General features: G+C 38.3%; 1 protein-coding gene across 1 annotated transcript in view; it reads left to right on the top strand.

The window, feature by feature from the left end:
- Positions 1-20,836, top strand: part of ZCWPW2 (zinc finger, CW type with PWWP domain 2) — a 77,221-nt gene that overhangs the window by 22,685 nt on the left and 33,700 nt on the right. Inside the window, exons 3-4 of the mRNA XM_006890638.1 lie at positions 3,609-3,723; positions 7,712-7,758. Coding sequence (XP_006890700.1) covers positions 3,609-3,723; positions 7,712-7,758 — 162 coding nt within the window. The remainder of the gene's footprint in view (positions 1-3,608; positions 3,724-7,711; positions 7,759-20,836) is intronic.

Here is a 20,836-nt window from a genome sequence, read left to right as displayed (position 1 = left end):
GTTCAACAAGATGCAAACAATAACTGCTGGTGAACTTTCATAGAGATTGGCACTCTCATTCACTGCTGGTGGCAATGTAAAGTGGTATAACCACCGTGGAGCGCAGTGTGACACTTCTTTAGAAAGTTGGCATAGAAATTCAGCTTGGTCCAGCAATCCCAAATCCATGGCCCAAAGAAACAAGAGCAGTGGCTTAAACTAACACACACACACACACACACACACACACACACACACACGCACACACGTTTATAGCAGCATTTACATTAGCAAAGAGTTGGAAAAACCAGTGTCTAGCAGTGGACATATGACTGAAAAAAAAACTATGGCACCTTCACACAATACAGTATTGTGCCTCTCTAAACAATTACCAAGAATCTGTAAAATACTGCACAGCATTTATTAATCTACAATAAACTGTGCTGTTTAAATAACTGTCATAAAAAGATGATTGTGGTACAAGACCACTGCTTTAAAAAGCTAAAGAAAGGTTTACACACAGAATCAATTTTGAAGAGGTAATAGGAAGGGAAAGAGAGAGTGAGTGGAGTAAAAATTCAATAAAGATAATAGTTTGGTCAAGGGAAAAGCAATATATAAGAAACAGTTGACTGTTACTGTTAGGTACTGTTGAATTGACTACTACTCATAGCAGTCCTGTGAACAGTGGATCTGAATCTTGCCCTATCCTGCAGTTGACCGTAATTAATTAATTACATTGTTGTTGTTCTGTGCCGAGTTGCCTTCGATTCGTACAACCCTATGCACAACAGCTCTGAAGCCTGTCCTATCTATCCGGAGCCAGTCTCATGGACTACAACACACCTCAGAATGGCTATGAATGATTGTATGAAAAATCAGTGATTTGTAAACTTTCACTCACAGAAAATAATAAAGAAGGCAATGCTCATAGATACTGAAAAGGGAAAAGAGCAATAGAAAGATACGAAAGACTTAGAAATAACAGGAAATGAGGGAGCAGAAATTTTATCAAGTATTTTTATTTTATTGCAGCCAGAGAAAAGGAAAGAAACATCAGTATGAGTACCAGATGTTGTGTAGTTGGTTTGTAGGTAGAATTGAGTCTAGTATAACTCTAACGACACTATGGACAACAGACCTGCACTCTCTGCAGTCCTGTGCCATCCTCATCTCTGACACACTGGAAGCCATTGCTGCAGTCACTGCTGAATCGCTGGGATCTTCCTCTCTCTCGTTGACCCTCCGTATTTCCAAGCATCGTGTTCCTTTGCAAGGAACAGCCTCCCCTAGGAACATGCCCAAAGCGTGAGCGACTATTCGAGTATTGAAAATTCTTCACAAAACAAGACCTTTTGGATGAGTTCTTTGGGTTTTAATTTTGTCACCACTAGGTGGCACATTCTTACTGATAAATTCTCAAAACCTAGCTAGAGATTGTTAAGCAAATCAGCTTCCCAAACTCATCCAAGATTTTTGGGGGTTTTGTTTTGGTTTTAGCTATATCAAGTTATGTTTTTGCAAGAAATTCCTTTAACGTCAACTTTTTAGCAATGTAGCTATGTTTAAAGGATTTCCCTGTATAATTTATTAACTTACTGTAATATTTCAGCTGGAGAAATAATTATGTAAAGGTTAGCTTTATTCCTTTTTATCTTTCTAAATTATTTATTTTTCATTTGAGTTAAGGCCTTCAAATCATGTTGGTTTTTCATACATTCATAGACATTTTGTTTTACGGGAAAGATTTACATACAGCTTAAATGGAAATTTTTAAAAAAACAACTGAACACCAAACCGACTGCTTTTGAGTCAAATTCCAATTCACTTTGGCCTTGAGGAACAGAATAGGACTTACCCATAGGTCTCCAAGGCTGCACATCATGGCTAAAACTGACTACTCCATGGTTCTCCTTTGGAAAAGCTATTGGGTTTCAACTCTCAACCTTTGGGTTAGTAGCCAGTGCTTAAGTATTGTACCATAACAAATCTTCATTCTTAAAACATTACATTTTCCAATGTTTATTGAGTTTTATCTGCTTACCATTTTTCCTCCTCCTCCCACATGAAATAATGAGATTTGTAGATTATATGTGCGTAAGTAGATTCATGTTTGATGATATGTTTCTCTGTTTGAAACAATTGAATCAATGTGAAAGACCATTTAACTCTCACATCTCAACATCAAGAAAACAAAAATTCTCACTACTGGGTCAGTAGGCAGTATCTTGATAGATGGGAAAAGGAATGAAATTGTCAATTATTTCCTCTTTCTTGGTACCACAGTTAACCTTCTTGGTACCACCAGTCAAGAAATCAAAGACACTGCATTAATAAAATCTATAAAGGATCTCTCCAAAGTACTAGGAGCAATGATGTCAGCTTAAAGACTAAGGTGCACCTAATCCAATCCATGATCTTTTCATTTACTTGCTGTGCATCTGAAAGTTGGACAGTGAATCAGGGTGACAGAGGAAGAACCAACTTCATTGAGTTGTACTCTTGGGGAAGAGCACTGAATGTCTCATGGACTGTCAAAAAACAAACCTGTCTTTAAGAAAGTACAACCAGGATGCTCCTTCGAGCAAAGGATGGGGAGCCTTCCTCTCATATGCTTGGAGTATATTGTTAGGAGTCAGCCCTTGGAAAAAGACATGTGTTTGGAAAGACACAGTGATGTAACAACAGTCTCAAGTACATCAGAAATGGAGAGGATGGTATAGGATAGTGCAGGCTGTGTATAGGGTTAAGATGGGTTGTAGTTTCCTTCATGATGCCTGACAACCTATTAGACCTGTTATACTGTACAATATGCACTTAACAGAATTAGGGAAATGGGTACTGTGAAGGATAGAAAGATGAAATATTTTCTCTCACTTTATAAAATTTTCATTTTATATATGAAGGTATGATAACAAATAACTAAAGTGCAGAAAGAAAGTGAAAAATAAGAAATTGGAAGTATTAAAATGAGCAGATGGTTGATATTTAGAGACTGAAAATTAGGTAGCATTTGTGAAGAACTTTATATAGTTATTTTTTACACAATAATTCTTGGATTTTTCTTTTTTAAAAAAACCTTAGCATTTAGTAAAAACAATGTCATTGTTTCAGTTAGTACTCCTGAAACATTATGATATATACACTTTTACCCTCTTTTATAGATAAAGAGACAGAGGCACACATTTTTAAGTAGCTTGTGTGCATAGGTCAATATTGACCATAAACCCTAAATCAGATGCAAAATGGGATAAATTGTATTACAGTGAATACCTGCTTTGCAATATCTACAGCTTTAGTATCATTAATATGCCACATAAAAGGAAATAATTATTATTTTAATAAATTAATGATGACAACTTGTTAATTACAGTGACGTCTTCAATTTTTGTAATTTTAAGTGTGCACTGAATGCTATTGTAACATTATCTTAGTGTATCAAGAATATCTTGCCTATTGACATGATAAATCGAAAAACAATAAAATAATAATCAGATGCAAGAAATCTAAGTAAAATATTATGTATTTCTCCAATTTAGATTTAGTTTTTACTCAGGAGCTAAATTAAGTGGATTAAACTGTAAACTATATATTTTAAAATAAGTTTTCTTCTTTATCTATGCCTATAGCCAGAAAACTGTAAGACTAGGAAGAAGTGGTATAAAAGTGCGCTACAGGAAGCGTCCCTGCTCTGTGGATCCTCTCACGAGCAAAGGCTGGAGCAGTGCTACCTCTCGAAACAGGGTACAGGGCTTGTTTTTTTATTCTTTTATCAAAATAAGTTATCCAGATGCATGTTTTCCAGAGTATGTTTGGACATTAAAAAACCCTTTCCTTCTTTCTCTCTATTGGGATATATGTCGTATATGCTGTACACTGAAAAAATGATTTTTGTGTGAATTGGTAGTATTTGTCCCCTGGAACGATCTTAGTGACCTGTGCACACTTTAAATGTGGAGATTTTGATGGGCACTTTCTCTGGGTGCCTTCGTCGTCCGTACTCTTAGACTACTGTGTGTGTACTGCAGAAGCATCATTTCAGAATCAGAAGTCCTTGCTCCACAAGGCCCTCCTAGGGTGGAAGTTTCACTGGATGAGGCAAAGCAGGGCAGCATGAGCCCACCAAGTGCTTCACTGGAGAACCAGCCTTGGGACCCCAACAGAGAGCCTCCATGAGTCAGATTCTACCCTATGGAAAGGCACTTAGGCTGTATTACTGTAACATCAAGTGCTTCTAAAACTTTTTTATATTTATATTTTATATTTTAATAGTATTTTAATTAATTATTAAATTCTATTTAATTTTCAAATATCTTGTTTTTGTTGATTCCGACCCCAATTACATACACTCATTGCCCTGGAGTCAGAACCAACTCAGAGCTGACTTTCCAGCAGGTTCTCAGAGGCTGTAAAGCGCATGGGAGGAGGGTGCCTACCTTCTCCCCCAGAGGATGGCACAGGATAGGACAGGGGCCAGATCAGGTGTTCACAGAGTCGCCATGGGCTGTTCTTCACTGGGTGGCACCTAACAACAATACCTGCACAGATGCTGGTGTGTTCACACTGCCACAGAGGTGTCAGCTGCCAGAGAGGTGCCACCTTTGGTTCAGCAGTGCAACTCCTTACCCACTAAATCCGGCCGTTTTCAAGGAGAAAATGCACTTCAATCAAAAATATTATACTTTATAGACAGGTTTAAGTGAATTCATCTTAAGGATGATAACACTTAGAACACTTACTTACTCTTAAAAACTATTTTCACATAAAATAATAATGCCAATAAAGGAATATTTTACTTTTTTCTGCTTGGTGATCATTACAATTTTATAACTTAATGAGTTCCTTCTTAGATCATCCCCTGAAGTATAAACATACTATTCTTTAAGATTATCTGACTCGGTGCTAATAAATGTTAAAATATTTGTTTTTCTCTCCTTTGGAAAACTTTCAAATATGTATGTTTTTAAACTTATATGCATTTATTTTTTAAAAGTTTAGGTATTAATCTAGGTGTCATGGTTTGAAAAGAATGTGAAAAGAATGACATTACTCTGGTGTACTCTGATTCTAGCAAAAAGACATTTATTACTGAAAATCTGATTCTATTCCTTTGCTGAAAATGCAATGTCTCTTGTTTATTACCAGTGAAAGTTGAACTCACTTTGCCACAATCCTGCATGTTTTATGCACCATAGAGCTATAAACAGTCAGGGAGCTCTGGCAGTATGGTCCATCGGGAGTCACACTTCTGACTCAGAGTCACACGGCTGGCTCTGGTGGTGCTTATCAACCAGCAGCTCCAAGGAAGAAAGACGGGCAGTTGCCACTCATATGATTTACAGCCTCTACAAACCCACTACAGGGTCAGCGAGGAGTCAACTCTGACCCCACCGCAGTGAGTTCAGCTGAGAGTTAAACAATATTATGAAATATTAGAGACATTTACTTTTGAAAGTGGTCTTAAATCTTTTTCACACGAGCAGTTGACCCCCTCTCTCAGTGTTGTCAAGCTATGCCTTTTGCCGCTGTCGCATGGACCAGAGTACTCACACCTAGGTGCTCTGTCATTCCGACATGTCCAGAGTGTCTAGTGAATAGTTATCTCGCTTTAGAACCGAAGAGCATTTTCTCTCTGAAAGTGCAAAGCAATTCATTAAGGGTCTTCCTCGCCTTCACAGACTCCATTTTGGGGTTTTTTTGGGGTGGTTTTTTTTTTTAAGCATCATGTCCTTCTTCAGGGATTGGTCCCTCCTGTAGTGATTATAGGAAGTCCTGGTGGCATCTTCTGTAGGGAGTTAACACAGCTAACCTAAAGGTGGCTGGTTTGAACCCACTACCTGCTCCTTGGGAGAATGTACAGTTTTCAAGTATTATGTCAGAAGATCTCTTTGTCAGTTGCAAATTAAAATCGTTGTTGTTACCTCCTAAAACTTTGCGGCTGGATTAGCACAAGATGCTGTAACTTTTGATCATGAAGTGCCTGTTACCACAATGTGAATATTTTTGTTGACAATTCATCTCCATAATAGGGACATTATATAAGAGTGAGTTATGTTTTGAAGACAAACATCATAACTTTTCCTTCTATTTTGGTTAACCCTTTGTATACCATGAGATTTCATTGGGTCTAATTTTAGTTTTGTGTTTCTTTTTTGTGCCATTGTAACTATATTTATAGCTTGATGTTTTTGGGACTTTTATTCCTATTTAAAAAAAAACAACAACGAACAAATCACGTTGCCCTTGAGTCCGAACCAGTCACAGCTAATGCCCCACAGGTTTTCAGAGGCTGTAAATCACATGAAAGGAGACTGTCCCTTTTCTCCCCGTGAAGCAACTAGTGAATTTGAACCACCTGAGATGTGCAACTCCTTGCTGTCTACACTGTTGTTGTTGTATGCTGCTGAGTCAGAACTGGTGAGTTTTCAGAGCAGTTAATTGCACAGCAGGAGATTACCCATCCTTCTCCTGCAGTGCCGCTGGTGGATTTGAACTGCATGCCTTCAGGAATGAAGCACAACTTCTTGCCGCTGGGCCACGATAGCAACCCTGTAAGAGCTGACCTGAACCCTGCCCTATCCTGTGTCATTTTCATCATCTCTGAAACCATTAGAACTTCTTTATTCATATTACAGGTTTACAAAAGAACAAAAAGAAAGTAGGATTTATTATTTTTCCTGTAGGTAAAACAAAACTTATTGCATCTTATAGTAACTACATGCTTTCACAAACCCGTTGTGAGTTAACATACATTATGGGATTTCGGTAATCTCCTTTCCCCCTTTATCTTACAATATTTTGCTATTTTGTCATTTTTTATCAATTATTAACAACTCTGCCAAAAAGATGGAAAGGATTCTTTAAATAAAGGGATGGTGTGAACATTTAAAACTTAAGTAATAGTGAAAAAAAATCATGACAGTAACATTTTCTCCTGGTATTCCAAGGGTTAAGATCACACACACACACACACACACACACACACACACACACACACACAATGTCCTTATCAGCTAACATGGAAGAGAGTTCTTGTTGATGACTTAATATTGGCCCATTCTTATCTTAGGAGCTCTACATATGTTATCTTTCTCAAATCTCAAAGTGTACCAGTGGGATACGCATTATTACCCCTGTTTTGTTAATAAGGAAACTGAAGCTTAGAGTGCTTAGGCATTGTTTTATACTTCATGTTATCTACTAGAGTACACCAAAGACATGCTCAGTGCACTTAGATTCATAAGTTGCAATAATTTGTTTAGCTAAAATATATATTTCAGTTCTATGCAAGATCAAGACTTTGGATAAATAAAATCCATGCATACTTACTAATTATGAAACTATTCAGCACTTAATGCCTGTAAGATATGATCTTTGTGATGCAAAACAGTCTCATCCAGGGAAGTTATTCAGTGTAGAAGAAACCATTATGCAATGTAAATGTTTTCCATGTAGTAAGAGCAATGCTGATTCCAGGATGTCCTGCTAATCAGTCACATTTAAGGAAGAAGCTTTGTCATGTAAGTATGAAGATTCCTGGTAATGTTAGTTTAAGACCACTCTTCTCAACTCCAAGATTTTAGTTTATTAGCGTTTCATTCAAATGGAATGCTTTAAAAAGTACTATTAGCACAACATGATAAAGCCAAAAACTCCGGTTAGATAACCTGGTGCTTATTTGAATGGTAGTCTAGGTACTTTTCTCAAGAAGCCATGTTTTATTATGTTACAGATAAACCCAAAGCTGATACCAAAGTTCCTGCGATCATCAAGAAAAGGGTAAGATTATATTTTATTATATAAAATGTACACAGTTCTGTTTCAACTTCTTTAATAATAATTTTAAAGAAATGAATATTTAAAAGCAAATTGATGTATATTATATTTTTACAAAAATAGCACGCCATCTATGTTTGTTTGCTGACTACTCTCTGCCCCCAGGCATTTCCATAAATGCTAACATAGCATTTTTTTGCACATTACTACCATTAAATTAGCATAGCACATTTACTGACATATTTCCCTGGGAAGAGGGAAGAGCCAACAAATAAAGACATGAGTGTTATTTGCATAGAAACACAGTGCAATGTTTTTTTTATTTTTCAACTTTCTTAGTTGAATATATGCTTCCTTTATTGATTAACATGAGAAAATAATATATGAGATACTTATATATATGATATGTTTATTAGAAATTCAAACAGTAGAAAACCACAAGTGAAGAAGTAACAATTGTATTGTTTGAATTACATTTCCCGTTGTTTGTTGTTGTAAGATGCTCTTACATAAGTTCCAACTCCAGGCAACCCCGTGTGTACTCAATAGCACTGTCTCAGGGTTCTGAGCAGAGATTGCCAGGCCCCTCATGCAGGGTGCTGCCAGATGGCGTGCAAGTGCTAGCAGGAAAGCCATCCCTGGGGCCCCTGTTTTCCCCATGCACTGTTGAGTTGGAACCAACCCATAGCTGACCCTCTGGCAGGTGTTCAGAGGCAGCTAATCGCAAGGGCAGAGATTGCCCATCCTTCTCCCACTGAGCAGCTGGGGGATGCAAACCACATGTCTTCACGCTTGCTGCAGAACTTCTTACCTTGAGGCCACCAGAGCTCCCTGTATGTACATCCACATGAAAATGTTTCATATTCTAATATAGCACATTGCCGTGATGTGCACATGAGATCTGAGGGAAATTTTAAAGAACAAAAATTCACAACTTAATATGAGCTTTTCCCTAAACTTAAGTAGAGAGCATTAGGTGCCATTTTTCCAACTTAACACATCATTCTGTGTATAGTAGAGAATTATTTTTATATTTATATACCTATATTTATAGGTACATAGGATTTTCAGAGGCCTGCTATTTCAGAAGTGGATGGCCAGTCCTTCTTCCTAGTCTCTCATAATCTGAATGTTCAGATTTGGAGAAGTATCAGACAGACCAGCATTTTATAGAAAAAGTGAAAGGTATATCCCTTATTGTGGAGTTAACCATTAGTATCAGTGTTGTCCCTGCCTTTGCAACACATGTCTTTATCCACTTATTTCCCTGCACCACCTTCCACCAGGATACCCATCTACTTCTACCCATTCCCTTCACATCTATCTCCCATTGACCAGTCCTTGATCTAATAGGTTATATATGAAGCATCCTTGGCTTCTGTGATTCCAAACATTTCAGCTTCTGGTAGTTTCTTATGTTGGGACCAGTGTCTCCGACGTTTAGTGTCTAACATACTTTGGACATGTTGTAAGAAGAGACCGGTCCTTGGAGAAGGACATCATGCTAGGGAGGGTGGAGGGACAGCACAAGAGGGTAAGGCCCTCTATGAGGTGGATTGATTCGGTGACTGGGGTTATTGGCATGGGAGTGTCAGAGACAGGGCAATTGGCATAAGACAGAGCAGAGTTTAGGGCTGTTGTGCATAGGGTCGCTGTGAGTCGCAAGCGACTCAACGGCACATAACAACAACAACAACAACATATTTATAGGTAGAGAGTTTAACTGTCTCTGCTGTCAAAGGTATAACTGTGGTAGGATGAACTTTGACATATTTCTTAAGTAACAATGTTCTTATAGAACACTGCTGAAAAAGAGAAAAGAGTTGATGCTTAAAACAAATCTTTCTGGACGTGTAATATATTGATGTCTCAAGAAAAAGAACTGTGATTGACAAGACAGCCTCGAGTGGGGACTTTCAGTGCTTGGCTGGGGAGGGAAGAGTGCAGACCAGTGAGATGAGCTCACTAGTGACCTGGGGGAACAGAAAGGGGTGCTAGATGTGGACTTGGAGGGGATCAGATGATAGGTGGGAATCCTTCTTCTATTTTGAATATGTATATTTTATGAGACGTTTTGAAATCAGGTTTTGTTTTAACCTTTTGCTTTTCTACTTGTAGAAAGCTCTGGACTTTTCTCTGGCTAAATAATTTGAGACTCCACTGCCAGAAGGAATTCAATATCATACCTTTTCTCTGCTTGTAAACGGATTCTGGACTTTTCTTTGGTTAAATAATATGATGCTTCTCTGCCAGAAGGAATTCAATACCAGAAAAGACAAGATTGCTCTTTATAAAAGGAAGGAAGCGGGGCTTAAGTTGGGAGAGTCAGACAGGCATGTGGAGGGAAGTACAAGCTTGTTCATCTGAATGGAATGGTCTCTCTCAGTCTCTGCTTAAGGGTATTTAGAATGAAAAATGATCACGATGATAACTAACACTTCAGCAGATTGCCTGTTTATCAGCATTCCTCAAGTCGCATGTTTAGTGTGCTCCTGTGCCATTGGTAGTGACGGGCAGTGCCAGGTCGTAGGGTTGGTCTTTGAACTATTTGTTACTGTTTTCTGGCAACAAAGAAATGGAGAGTAAGCATTCAGAAATTTGTTTAGTAGCTTGACAGAGTAATTTCTATCTATTGAATCTAATAACAATGAAATGGAGCTCCTATTTTTTATTTCTTTTCTTATTCTAATAAATATTTTTTTATTTATTTTATAAATGTGTAGATCTGGACAGACTGAAAGATGGGCGAATAGTCTTTCACCACAGCTAGTTTAAATTACATTGTCCTAGGAATCATTAATAGAAATTTGTAGATATGTTTTGTGTTGTAGTAATTTGAAGCACACAGAGCATTTTACTAGGGAGAGACTTGTGAAACTTCCTGATACATAGAATAAGACTACAATATGAACTATCCAATATTTGGCACGACTTTTAAATGTTCATGTGTAGTCCACAACATACTAATATAATTATATTTTATGTAGAGTTATTGAATATAAAATATTAATGAAATCATATGTTGTTGTTGTTATGTGCTGTCGAGTTGCCTGTGACTCATAGTGACCCTGTGTACAACAGCCCTGAACCCTGCTATATCCTGTGTCAATCTTATTGTCTCTGACACACCTATCTCCATTAGTCCAGTCACTGAATCAATCCATCTCATCAAGGGTCTTCTTCCACCCTCCCAAGCATGATGTCCCTCTCCAAGGACTGGTGCTGCCTTGCAACATGTCCAAAGTATGTCAGACAAAGTTTCAGAGTCCTTGCCTCCAAGGAGCAGCCTGGTCTTACCCTCTCTAGGGTGAACCTGTTTGTTTTCTTAGCAGTCCATGGTATACTCAATACTCTTGTCCAGCTCAAAGGCATCAATTCTGATTCTATCACTCCTAGTCATTGTACAGCTCTCTGATGCATAGCAGGCAATTTCAAAGACTATTACTTGGATCAGGCACACCTTACTCTGCAGACTGACATCATTGGTCTTCAGAACTTTGGAGAGGTCTCTGACAGCAGACTTTCCCAATGCAATTTGTCTTTTAATGTCCTAGCTGCTGGTACCAAGAGTGTTGATTATAGAGCCAAGCAAACTAAAACTGTTAACAATCTCAATCTCTTCACCATCTTTCATGATCACATAATTAAATGAATTTTAAAAGCCTGCTACAGTATGGATAAGTTAAGTAGAATAAACACATTGTTCTTTAAACTATATAATACTTTATGTATTTTCTATTCTACATATATTAAAAAAAGACAGAGGAGACAGAAGAAACTTAAATGGATGTTATCAGAGACTCTAAAATTTGCATAAGAGTGTTTAGAAGCCAGAGCAAAGGGAAACATGCTGAAGTAAAAGATGAACAGAAGATTTCAAAGGGCAGCTCAGAAAGACAAAGCAACATATCATAACGTAATGTGCAGAGAGCTGGAATTGGAGAAAAACAAGGAAAGAATTTGCTCTGCATCTCTCAAACTGAGACGCTTGAAAAAGAAAATTGAAGCCTTGAGTTGTAATATTTAAAGATGCTATGGGTAAGATATTTAAAGACTCAGAACGCATCAAAGGAAGATGATGGTAATGCACAGAATCACCGTACCGAAAAGAACCGAATAATATGAAAAAATGTCAGGAAGCACCATATGAGCAGAAGCCAATGGTAATGAAGGAGAAAGAGGAAGCGGCATTGAAGGTATTGGCAAAAAATAAAGCCCCAGGGATCAATGGGCAACAAATTGACTTGTTTTACTTAACAGCTGCATCCCTGGATGTGCTCACCAGTCTATGATAGGAAATTTGGAGGACAGCAGTCTGGCCAACAGATTGCAAAAGGTCCATATTTGTTCCCATTCCCAAGAAAGGTGATTCAACAGGATGTGGAAACTATCAAGCAATATCATTAACCACATGCAAGCAAGGTGCTGTTGAAGATGATTTAAAAACAGTGAGGACAATGCAGTATACATCATTTATCCCATCTTTCTCAGTCTTCCTCCAACCCTGATATCAGTCCTGTTTTACAACAGTGGCACTCTGCAGTATTTGTCCTTTTGTGACTGAGATATTTAGCTCAGCATAATGTCCTCCAGGGTCACCATTTTGACTAATATTTCATGAGTTCTTTATTTTTCAATGCAGCATTCTATTGTGTGAATATACCAAAGCTTCTCTATCCATTTGTTTGTTGATGAGCACTTAGGTTGTTTCCAACTCTTTGCTATTGTGAACAAAGCTGCGATAGACATGGGTGTGCATATATTTGCTTGAGTGGCGGTTATGGTTTCTTTGGGGTATATTCCCAGTAGCAGAATTGCTGGGTCAAATGGTATTTCTATTTGCAACTTTTTTGAGAACGCGCCAAAGTGCCTTCCATAGTGGTCGCACCATTTTACACTTCCACCAATAGTGAATAAGGGTTCCAGCTTCTCCACAACCTTGCCAGCGTTTGCTGTTTGCTGTTCAGTATTATTGTCATGACAGGAGTCCAGAACGAAGGCTGCATAGTGGAGTGGACTTAGGGGGATATATAACAATGAAAGAATTTTTCTTTTACTTTTCAGAGAGAAGAGCAAACTGGGGCAGGGGATGATTGAGCAGGGAGAAAAGTGTAACAATGAATGAATGGAAATCCAAAGTCTCTGTAAACTTTCATTAAAATTAATTTTAAAAAATCCTTGACAACATAAAAAAAAATAAAAATGGTGCAAACAGTACATAGATAGGGAACTGCCAGAAGTTCAAGCAGGATTTAGAAGAGCCTGCGGCATCAGGGATATCATTGCTGGTGTCAGATGGAGCCTGACTGAAAGTAGAGAATACCAGAAGAACATCTGTTTATGCTTTATAGACTGTGCAAAGTCATTTGACTGTGTGTAACAAGTTATGGCTAACATTGAGAAGACTGGGAATCCCATTCTTACCTGTGATTGAGTAAATTTACTCAAAGAATCTTTTGAAAGCATTAAAGAGCAAGGATGGTGCTCATGTCGGCAGCACATATGTTAAAATTGGAATGATGCAAAGAAGAGTTACTTGGCCCCTGTGCAAGGAGAACATGCAAATTCAGGGTATGTTCCTTTTTTTTTTTTAAGTGCAGGATGTCATCTTTAAAGGTTAAGATGTGTTTAGCCCAAGCAATGGTATTCTTAGTTGCTTCACATATATATGAAAGTTAGGCAATGGATAATAAGGGAGATCAAAGAAGAGATGGTTTTGAATTGTAGTCTTGAAGAAGAAGTGTATGTTATAAAAGGGAGTCAACAACTCACAGCAAAGCCAATCCTTTTTCTTTCTTTTGCAATAGTGGGAATTAGATGTTAACATAATTATTCTTAGGAGTGTCGGAGCCAGGTAGGAGTCTGATTCTGATGGTACGCAATGCCACTGCTTCCTCCAACAGCTTATGTTTGTTTTCTAAATTGCATTAATATCTCACATTTGCGTACTTAGTAACCTTGAACTTCATGCTTCATAAAAGGCTGATTTATGAAGTACTTTTAAATTGCAAAGCATTTTCACAAACATTGCTTTCACTCCAGACCCTTGAAGGAGGGAGAACAGACAATATTATCCATCACCTTCCAAAGCAAGTCATTTATGGTTAGAGAAGTTAAAGAACTTGCCCATAGCTATACAGTGCTCTTTTGAAATTTTTAATTCAATCTTAATTAGTTTTCTTTACTTCCTATCAAACTATTGGCAAGATAGCCTCGTTAGAGGTTGAAAGTTAATTTCACTTAGGAAGGTAGCTTTCATTTTCTTTCACGTTTGGAATCTGTAGCTATTGAAGATATTTTTAAAAGGCAGACTCATATAAAACGTTATAGATTAACAAAAGAAAGCCATTAGCTTGAAAAGAAAAGAATAATAGGTGCAATGTATCACTGGCCAGGCACTATACACCTATGATTATGTTTCATTCCATCAATAAGTTTGTGAAGAGAAATAGACTCTCTAGTTAATAAATGAAGAAAATGAGCATTGGGAATTCTCACTACAGCCCAAAAATACAACACAAAGGTGAATAAGGGAAAAGGTAAATCACAGTCTCTACAGCCCCTCAGCTTATGCTGGAGACCCTAACAGTCTGCAGCTTAGATATATATAAACAAATACTATATGCACAAAAATGATAGATAGATAGATAGATGTGATTATTTTTACAACAGTGTAGTCTTCTATATGTTACTGTATTAATTGAACAATGTAGAATATCAAAGGTACATCTGTTTTTAACCTTTGTGTCACATACCAAATGAGATGTGTCAGTATTCGTCAACTCATCCCTGTTGGGGGAGCTCTGGTGACCTGGTGGGTGAGGAGTTGTGCTACCAGCCCCAAGCCAGGCGGTTCAATTCCACCAGCTGATCCGAGGGAGAAAGATGGGCAGTCTCCTCCCAGGCAGTTTACTGTCTCTGAAAACGCGCTGGAGGGTCAGCTAGGAGTCAGATCTGACTAGATTACAAGGAACAACAGTTTATACTGAGGAGTATGTGACTGGTTTCAATTTGCATGTTGTGATTTGAGGCTGTTTCAGGCTTTAGTAAACAGTCTCGGGTCCATTTCTTTAAATGCTGACATTGTTATTTCTGTAGACTAGATTCCCAGAGTAGAGTTAGTAACCTAGCTTTAACCAGAGTGCCATCCGACTGCTGCCTGTGTGGAGTTGCTCTGGCATTCAGTGCCACCTTTCTAAACCAAGACGTAAGGTTTAAACCAGCTTGGCTATCACTTCAGAGGTTATCCTCAGTGCTGCTAGGGTCTAGGATTAGAACACTCTTTCTGGAAGCCTCTGTCACCCTCATAGTTGCCCCCTTCAGGTCTTCAGCTGTTGGAGCATGGAGACTCTTGAGGTGGAGATGCGTCCAGCCATTCCTGCCTGCTCACCTGTCTTCAATGGCAGGAGTCTACGTGAAGGTGTCTCTGAGTAAGCAGTGCTGACTAATCTCTCTGCGAGTCATGCCGTGGAAAGAAGGGGGTTGGCGGTGGGAGTCATCTCCAGACTCCTTCCCTCTCCAATATTCTGTGTACTTTCAGAATGTCAAAGACGTGTCCACAACAGAGTTCATAGCCACAAAAAGAGTGTGAGTCAGTTGACACTTGAAATAATAAAACAGTGTGTCAGGAAAACAAGTAGTTGATATTGTTGCCCATGAGAGATACTGAATTATTTTTGAATATAACATACATCTGTGGAAGGAATCGCTGGAGAAGCTCAATACCAGCTGTGAAAACTAGGCCGGGGGCTGATTGTGGAACAGACCACCAATTACTCATATGCAAGTTCAAGCTGAAGCTGAGAAAAATTAAACCAAACCCACAAGAGCCAAAATATGACTTTGATTTCATACCACCTGAATTTCAGAATCATCTCAGGAACAGGTTTGAGGCCTTGAACACTAATGAGCGAAGGCCAGATGAGTTGTGGGAGGATGTCAAAGGTATCATCCAGGAAGAGTGCAAACGGTCATTACAAAGACAGAAGAGGAAGAAAAGACCAAAATGGATGTCAGAAGAGACTCTGAAGATTGCACTGGAGCGTAGAGAAGCCAAAGCACAAGGAAGAATTCAAGATACTAAAGAGCTGAACAGAAGATTCCAAAAGGCAGCTCGGAATGACAAAGCAAAATACTACAATGAAATGTGCGAGGAGCTAGAGTCAGAAAATCAAAAGGGCCGAACTCGCTCAGCATTTCTTAAGCTCAAGGAATTGAAGAACAGATTCAAACCTAGAGTTGCTATAATCAAGGATACTTTGGGCAGAATATTAAATGATCCAGGAAGTATTAAAAGAAGATGGAAGGAATATACTGAGTCATTGTATAGAAAGGAATTGGCAGATACAGAAGAATTTAATGAAATACATATGAGCAAGAGCCTATGGTGATGAAGGAAGAAGTTCAAGCTGCTTTGAAGGAAATAGCAAAAAATAAGGCCCCAGGAATAGATGGTATACCAATTGAAGTATTTCAGATAACAGATGTTGCCCTGGATGTGCTCACCATGTTGTGCCAAGAAATCTGGAGAACAACCACTTGGCCAACTGACTGGAAGAGATCTATATTTGTTCCCATTCCAAAGAAAGGTGACCCAACTGAGTGTAGAAACTACAAAACAGTGTCATTGATTTCACATGCAAGCGAGATTCTACTGAAGATTATCCAAAAACGATTAGAACAGCACATCAGCAGAGAGTTGCTGGAAGTCCAGGCTGGGTTTAGAAGGGGTCATGATACTAGGGATATTGTTGCTGATGTTAGATGGATCTTGTCTGAAAGCAGAGAGAGAATACAAGAAGAATGTCTATCTGTGTTTCTTTGATTATGTATGCAAAGGCATTTGACTGTGTGGATCATAACAAACTGTGGCTGACTCTGAGAAGAATGGGAATCCCAGAACATTTAATTGTGCTAATGTGAAACCTATACTTGGACCAAGAGACAGTAGTCAGAACAGAGCAGGGTAACACTGCATGGTTCAAAATTGGGAAGGGTGTACGCCAGGGATGCATCCTGTCTCCATACCTTTTCAACATGTATGCAGAGCAGATTATCCGAGAGGCTGGGCTCTATGAGCAGAATTGTGGCATCAGGATTGGTGGAAGATCTATTAACAATCTGCATTATGCAGATGACACAACCCTGCTTGCTGAAACTGAGGAGGACCTCATGCACTTCCTGCGAAGTGTCTAGGACTGCAGCCTTCAGTATGGACTGAGGCTCAATGTCAAGAAGACAAAGATTCTCACCACTGGACCAATTGGCAGCATCAGGATGGAGATATATATATATATAATGTTGAGGAAGCAGCATGGTGCAGTAGAATATTTTAAATATGTAAATGAAGGTCTTCCTTCAAGAGCCAGCCCTGCTGCTGTGTTTGTGTGACTTTAAGCAAGTTCACTTTATACCTCTGAGCCTCACACTTAATCGTTCTCTTATTTAAGGATTATAATAATGACCCTATATGATTACATAGGGAGCTCTGGTGGCCTAATAAGAAGAAGCTGCACCACAATCTCAAAGGAAAGTGGTTCAAATCCACTACCTGCTCTGTGGGAGAAGGATGGGCAATCTCATGCAATTTACTGCCTCTGAAAACTGCTGGAGGGTCATCTGTGGGTTGGTTCCAATTCAGTGGTGCACACCAATAACAATGATTACATAATCGTGAATACACAAAGCCGTTTTAATGCCATATAGTTACAGTATAATATTCTAGGAGATGTTTAATAAGTGCTACTAATTCCCACTGTACTTCCCCCTTAGAAAGAGACAGGAAGTAAGGATTTAAGAAACTTTGTTTCTCAGAATTTCTAATAACATCATAGGCTTTTTAAAAACAGTTAGGATTAGATAAGAGTATTTTTTTATTAAAGTAGGCTCTCCATTTTAATAATTTGTTTCAGTGTAATATTACATTGAGAATGTATAATTTTTTTTGAGAATGTATAATTTTTAAATAATCAAAAAAGCCACTATTTTAAACTACAAAAGGAACAGTCTTACTTGATCTTTATTAATTTAAAACATTTGTTTATAGTCTTTTTTCTATATATCCTTTTGTTGTTGTTGTTATGTGCTGCTAAGTTGAAGCCAACTCATAGTGAATCTTCTAGAGGTTTTCAGAGACTGGACAAGGCATGGGAGGAGATTGCCTGTCTTTCTCCTGTGGAGCAGCCAGCGTATTTGAACCACATGCCTTTGGGCTGTCATCACAGTTTCTTATCACTTGGCCATCAGAATTTCCTATATACTGTTAGTCATTAAGTAATAAACTTCTGTATTTCTTATGTAGATAGCACATGTCTTCTATGTCACTTGCCGACTGACTATTCCCTTCACCAGGAAGGTGTTTTGGTTAAGCATGGCCCAGCAGCGCTTACAAATATATCCCAGGAGAGGGAGCGGTAGGCAAATATAGGTGTATTATGTGCTTAAAAATACGGTATTTATTTTTTCATTTAAATAGTATATTGCAAGCCTTTTTGGCATTGTTTTATAACTTCTGTTACTACTCGGGGTAGTGGGAGGGGCGCAGGGGATTGTATACTAAAGAAAGCATTTTTCTTTTGCTTTTCAAAGAGAGGAGCGAACTGCGGGGGGGGCGGCGGGGCTGGGCAGGGAGAAAAGTACAACAATGAATGAATGGAAATCCAAAATCTCTGTAAATGTTCATTAAAATTAATAAAATAAAATTTAAAAAAGGGCACTGTCTCCCTAATTAGAGAAATAACATATGCAGATTGAGGGGGAAAAATAGGGGGGATCAATAGACAGATTGCAACTCTCATTTCAGTCCTAAGAGAAAGCCATGGTTAACAGTTCCATGTGAATTTTTAGGTGCATATATAAACATGTCTTATATGCTAAATGTTTATGAATAAACAAAATATGTATCTTGAGAGAGAGAGAGAGTGCTAGAGTTAGAGTGTTTAAGCAGACACCCTGTGGGCACAAGCTCACTTAGGTGGGTGGTTCAAACTCATGGACAACAGCTGTGTGGGAGAATAAGCCTAGCTGTCTGCTCCCATGAACACGGCAGCCCAAGAAGCTCCATAGGGTGGATCTACCCTGTCGGGTAGGGTCTTTATGAGCCAAATGGACCATGGCACACAATGTAGTGCATGGATATGCGCACACACTTACATACAAACTGGTGGACATCTTTTAAAGTCAAAGATCTCCTAGTTCTTAAGTGGCTCCACTGCATTTAATTTCATAAAGTGGTTACACCCTTCGGGCAGGTTATCAGGAAGGTCCAATTCTTAGAATGGGACATTATGCTTGGAGAAGCAGAGGGTCAGTGAAGGAGAGGGAGACTTTCGTGGAGATGTCTGATCCAGGGACTGCACCAATGCACTTAGAGTCAACAGGGATATGAGGCTGGCCCGGAATCAGGCACAGCTTAGAGCTCTTATACACAGGGACACTGTGAACCAGCATCAATTCCTCGGCATCTAACAGTAACTGCAACTACAGCTTTATTTTCTTGAAAAAAAATCCTGATGACTTATTCAAATTATCGATTTATATTAATTATATTAATATATATTTATATATTAAAATGGAGCAACACAAATGTATATTAATTTACTCAGATATTTGTGCAAATATCATTAATGATTTTTAATGCAACATATATATTTTTACAACATATTCTTTCCATTTAATTTCCCCCCTCATTAATTCATTGTTGCACATTTTCCTCCCTGCTCACCTCTCACTCCTAGTTAATTTTTCTCTTTGAAAAAAAAAAATTATTTTGTTGTTATACAATTCCCCTTCCCCAAGTCCACAGTCCACTTTACTATGCATTTCTTTCTTTCTGGAATCTTGTCATGAAAATACTACCTAATCCTATATGGCACTTAAACAGTTCTCTCCCTCATCTGTTTCAATGCAGTATACATTATTTATCCCCTCTTTTCTTAGGTTCCCCCAACCCCGATGTCAGTCCCGTTTTACAACAGTGGCACTATGCAGTATTTTTCCTTTTGTGATTGAGATATTTCACTCAGCATAGTGTCCTCCATGGTCACCTATTTTGTATAATAGTTCTTTATAATGAGTTGTTTGTTTTTCAATGCAGTGTAGTATTCCATTGTGTGAATATACCACATCTTCTCTATCCATTTGTTTGTTGATGGGCAAGTGGGTTGTTTTCAACTCTTTGCTATTGTGACCAAAGCAGCGGTAAACATGAATGTGCATATGTGCAAATATTTCTATAGGAATAATGTTTAATAAAGTGCTGCTTAGTTCAGAATATGCACATTTCAGAAAACTTAAAATTACCAAATTTGCTAAGGACCTCATCTCCTCCCCCAGAAACTCTCAATATCTTTATACTGGTTACAGCCCCATCCTCGGTGTGTAGGCATATCTAAATTATCTTACTTTGTTTTTACCAGTGCATTGCTTACTTTCCACTTATTGTCCTGGAAATTTAAAAGTTAACTATTTTTATGTGGTGACATGTAAATTTTTGAGCGCTTTTGTTTATTTCTTTACAGTCATGAATCACATAATATTCATTTGAGCGATGGCAGACCATCCCTGGATATTATGTTAGTGTTCAGATATCTTGATCAGAAAATGGGCCGTAGAGGATGTAAAAGTTTCTTGTACACAACAGGTGTATCTTATGGCTCTTGAATATAGAGTAGTTGTCCTGCCAGGTGTGTAATAGTAAAGTACAGTAGGTATACCCATACTACATGCATCTTGAGAGGCATCATAAATGCCTGTGCTACTGGCTTATATATGCACTGTACTGTACTTTCTATCATTTACTTTAATGTTGTATTTTCCTACTTAAAAATATAATACAATTGACCATGGAACAATGTTGGCTTTGGCTGGTATACACCAGCATCCAGTCTGATGTACTGTGCATCCCTTGAGTGTTCTAGTGTCATCTCTGTGTTTAATTTTCTTTTAAAAACTTTTAAAACAATAAAGTGCATCGTGGGTTCCATACAGGCAAAACCAGTGCTAGTGATAGGAGGAGCAAAGGAAAAGTACTGATTTGAAGTGAAATAAAAAGTCATTAGACAACACTGTTGTTGTTGTTGTT

The sequence above is a fragment of the Elephantulus edwardii genome, unplaced genomic scaffold (genome assembly GCF_000299155.1).
Source record: "Elephantulus edwardii isolate Elephantulus edwardi_28Jun2011 unplaced genomic scaffold, EleEdw1.0 scaffold00091, whole genome shotgun sequence".
Classification (NCBI taxonomy): domain Eukaryota; kingdom Metazoa; phylum Chordata; class Mammalia; order Macroscelidea; family Macroscelididae; genus Elephantulus; species Elephantulus edwardii.
This window is presented reverse-complemented; position numbering and strand designations above follow the sequence as displayed.